This window comes from Sinocyclocheilus anshuiensis, unplaced genomic scaffold, assembly GCF_001515605.1.
Source record: "Sinocyclocheilus anshuiensis isolate Anshui unplaced genomic scaffold, SAMN03320099.WGS_v1.1 scaffold2152, whole genome shotgun sequence".
In the NCBI taxonomy this organism is placed as follows: domain Eukaryota; kingdom Metazoa; phylum Chordata; class Actinopteri; order Cypriniformes; family Cyprinidae; genus Sinocyclocheilus; species Sinocyclocheilus anshuiensis.
In genome coordinates this window covers 76512-81077 of record NW_015544253.1, presented here as the reverse complement: position 1 = coordinate 81077, position 4566 = coordinate 76512, and the positions used below count along the sequence as shown (strand labels likewise).

The window sequence follows — 4566 nt, the reverse complement described above, 5'->3', positions numbered from 1 at the left end:
AAACACATTCTGGGGACACCTGAGACTTATATTACATATTGTAAAAAGGGGCATAATAGGTCTCCTTTAAATGTTGTATATGCATATGGGGAACTGTGGTTTTAGAAAAGGCAAATAAAAAAGTATTTTAATTGAAAAATTTAATTAAATGAATAAAAATAAAAAATTAACAAATATTTAAGTTTAATAACACTTAAAATGTCAAGTAAAATATATTTCCTTGCAACCTGAAACGTGAATGTGCACATCAAAACCATTATTTTCAAAATCTTAAAAATAAATTTTTCAAGGTAAAATGTATTTTCTACAAATATCATAGCTTATGAATTATCATAACTAAAATATCATTACTTTTTTTTGGGTGTGGCACCACATAACATTTCATAACCTAAACTAAGGCCATGTCCACACGTACACGGGTATTTTTATAAACGTTTTTTATAAAGTTTATCCTTCTTCTGTTTTAAAAAAAATCTCTGTCCACATGAAAACGCAAACGCATAATATGAAGCACTCTCAAGAGCATGCAAACCAACAGGTGGCGATATAATCTCAACCGTAAAGCCATGTTGGCCAATCAGAAGCCTGAAAAAGTTTCCAGTAGGCGGAGATAACAGCGCAGGCTCAGCCAAAATCTCCGTTTTCGCTGTCTACACGATAACACTGCAACCGGAGTTTTTGAAAATCTTCACCCTGGCAGGAGTTTTCAAAAATGTTCGGTTTCAGTGACCTGGTGCTGCGTTTGCGTGTGGACGAACGGCCAAACCGCATAGAAAAAGCTGCGGTTTTGAAAATACCCGCGTTCGCGTGGACAGGACCTAACATTGCCTGACACAAAAATGTCAAATTATCTGTTATTTTTGACCCCAACACGGGTCCATGACAGTTCATGACAGTCTGCTGGGATTCTCTCTCTGATTATCAACATGTAAAAGGTTTTGTTTCAAAGAATTTTATTTTTTTTCTTCATTATAATATCAGAAAATAAGTCATATATGAATAGCATTTTTTGGTAATATATCTGGAACAAAAAATTAATTGTCATGTCACTGACCTTGTTAGAATTGCTATTATTTGCTTTGAAAAATTGTTAAATGCATAACCTGTCCTCATTTGTGCTAGGAACATTTAATTAATCAATTTATTAATATGATGTCAAATTAGGTTGAATAATTATTAGGATTATAAAAGATTTTGTGGAACAACATCCGTGTTATGCAGTACTGTGACATGCCAACTATCCAGATGTTCTTTTTTTTTTGCATATAACCATAGAGATTGCATGTTATTATTACTGGCATATGCAAAAAATGTAATCTTGTTTTCATCTTTATGAAGCGAACAGTAGGCAGTCTTACCTTAACGGTACAGTCTTTGGAGCAGGAAGAGAAGCGATGTCCACGGTGAGAGAAAGCCAAATGCAGGACCTGATCATGATGCTCCTTCAGAGTCTGAACCTCCACACAGGGAATGCAGTCATACAGCCGCTTGAACTCCCTGTACCACGACTCAGCCGCTGCACACACGCAGGAAAAGCACAGTTACTTTCAAAAGGTGCAGGTAGTGCTGCCACAGTGCAGCATTCATACATGAAGAGGGTGAGAAAGTGGCAAAATTTAAGCACTGTCACATGTCTTTTACTACTTTGTGGATTAGTAGTAAAAGGCCACGTATTCCACTTTGTTTTCGCAAAATAAACACTTTTGGCCACAGATGTGAAGGTGTGGGCTTATTTATTTTACACATGAATTCATTGCCTATGATGCAGTTTATATAAAAGTTCAGCTCCAGCTACAGTACCAGGGTGGCAAGGCACCGAGCGTGGGATGCAGTAGTAGTTGTAGAAGAGCTCCTTCCAGAGGAATTCATCCCGCGACACAGCAAACCACTGACGACAGGTGAACCCTGCGCTCAGCACTGCCTTATGAGGGAGATGCAAGAAGATTTCCAGCACCAGGCTGTCTGGCAAGCCAGAGCCACTTGCCATCCTGACATCCTGAAAAAACATAACATTAAAGATGACTTTTAACCGATTACATCAACAAAGGCTATTTTGCTAGTGTTATATTAACAATGGCTAATGGCTATTTATCCAACCATTAACAATGGCTATTTTGCGCTACAAACATTCGTTCATTAACTGGTAAAAGAACTTTTCTCCGGGACCTTATCTCTGTTTATGTTGCTCACAGAAACCTGGTAAACACCAATTAAGCACAGTAAACTTAATTTGCTCTCTTAAAGATTTTGGTCTGTGAATTGTACTTTGTTTGCTATCTGTCAATTTTTTATAACTTTGTAAAGCAGCCTTGACTTTTAGAAAGGCGCTACAAAAATATAAACCACAGCAACAACGCACAGCAAAAGTCTATTTGTGCTTTATGAAAACTAGATATCTGAGATAAAAACAAATGTTTAAATCCTCTGATCCTGCCAAACTTGCTTTTGCAGATTTCAGAGTTTCCTGGACACATCTAGACATCTTGTCTAATTCACCCAGTATAAATTTGGCAAATGTTCAGGTCTTTTTAGAGATTAACTGGGTTTGTTTACACTTGGCAGGTTTGGTTAGATTAAAATGTACTCTGGTGCGACTGCTCGGTAAGTGCATTCACCAAATACAGGTGCATCTCAATAAATTAGAAAGTCGTGGAAAAGTTCAAATTTATTTAATACACGAGTTTCACAATTTGAGTTGAATTACTGAAATAAATGAACTTTTCCACGACATTCTAATTTATTGAGATGCACCTGTATGTGGATGAAGGCCCACAATAGGTCTCAGTCAACTTCCAAAGGAACACTATCAATGCAAGTGATTTGATGAACATCTAAATAGTCACACATTTTCATGTTTGTTTCATGGTAATGTCTAACAGTATTTTGTGTGTTAACATAAAATACTGCATATTTCTCACTTGTGAAAAACTGGCTGTTACATAAAAATGTTTACTTATTAAACAATATATCAAACAAGTTTCGTTGCCTATTGATAGCTAGTGTTTCCTGTTGAAGGCACAGCAGTACAACATTGTTTTTAAAAAAATCCACCAAATAGTGGCATTTATTGGTTGACTTGATAATAAATAATTGTATCTAGTCTTTGTACGTCTATCTTTCAAGAACAGACTACCTGCAAATCCATCCACTATAGTGGATAAAAAGTATGGCTCTCCCCTCTCATTTCTCTATTCATATTTAAGATCTGACAGCTGTAAATTAAGACTGAGTAACACAGTCTCTCCTTCTCCACCCAGATGTTTATTTTTAGATGTATTTTTTTAGACATAAAAGGAAAATAGAAAAAATATATATGCTTAATATATATGGGTCAAGCGATTAGTCAACAGAAGAGACAGACGGCCCGTTAACCATTTAACAGGTTTTTACTGTAGCATTTTTACAGTCTTTTACCATTAAATTTACGGTCATTTTTTACAGTGCAGTCCTAAGTTAATGGTTACCAAGTTTTAATTCTAATTACTAAACTTCTATTATTAAATAATACTTGATTATCATATTATAATGCTTGACTGCTTGACTGACTGATATTAAGAGTGTACTTTCAGATATTTAAAAAGCTGTACCATTTTACAAACATTATATATGTTTGTAAAATGGCATAACTTATATATAGGGTTTGTTCATCTATGTAACCTCGCATTGATGGCAATATACAGTTTGAAGTGCACATAATAAGCCTGATATAATGCTGCTATTTTAATTCTATTATTTTTCGTTTGGAGCTAAAGCAGCTAACGTTAATAACATACGCTAAGCTCATTACCAAAGCTTAATATAAACAAATATGGGCACATTTTGTCAACGTATATTACAGATAAATGTTTAAATAAAATTTACGTTACCTGCCAAAGGCCACAACCTGTGGAACACTTTTCAAGTTTATAGCTAATAAAAAGATATCATCCTCGATTTGTTTCAACTCCGGTTAAACGACTAGCACAATCCCTAGTCTACATTAATCGAACGTCGATGCGATACGTGATGAATAGGCCAGGTCAAAATAGTCGATCACAGAAAATATTATGTGCGGTGTGTTGTAGGATGTCTCGGGTACAATAGATATTAGAGCACCCATTTGGATAAGACAAAATCAGCTATGTTACTATGACTGATTATGAGAGGTAAGTTAAACCCAAAAATTAGCTCTCTAACAGTGCTAATCTTTCTGTTTAATTATTAAAAACATAATTATACACGTTTGAATTAGGTTATATTATGTTCGCAGTACTAATTAAGGTGTACATATAATGAATATGCAAACTACAAAAAAATGTTTTTATTGCAACAGCTAACTTAATGGCTCATTAAGAATATGCATGGATAAGAAAACTGACACTGGTCATATCGCTTTACATGAGCAGGATCTGTAAAGAAGGTAGTGGAAAAAAGCCCTATAAGCCCTGTAAAGTCTTAGTAGATGTGTCATATTTATCAGATGCACACTATAACTTATTGCATAATCTCTACAACTTTTACAGTATATGCAAGTTATATGTTCTTGCCCAGCAGTTCCATTCGTGTTCCTTTATCAAATGTGGGTGT

At 35.1% G+C, this 4566-nt stretch overlaps 1 protein-coding gene across 1 annotated transcript in view; it reads right to left on the bottom strand.

Moving 5' to 3' along the window:
* LOC107697984 (F-box/WD repeat-containing protein 5-like) overlaps positions 1 to 3967 on the bottom strand; it is a 17954-nt gene extending 13987 nt beyond the window's left edge. The window contains exons 1-3 of the mRNA XM_016498889.1: positions 3867 to 3967; positions 1801 to 1996; positions 1359 to 1516 (exon numbers count right to left, since the gene is read on the bottom strand). Of these exons, the coding sequence (XP_016354375.1) occupies positions 1359 to 1516; positions 1801 to 1987 (345 nt within the window). The 5' untranslated portion in view covers positions 1988 to 1996; positions 3867 to 3967. The remainder of the gene's footprint in view (positions 1 to 1358; positions 1517 to 1800; positions 1997 to 3866) is intronic.
* Between the last annotated feature and the right edge of the window lie 599 nt (positions 3968 to 4566).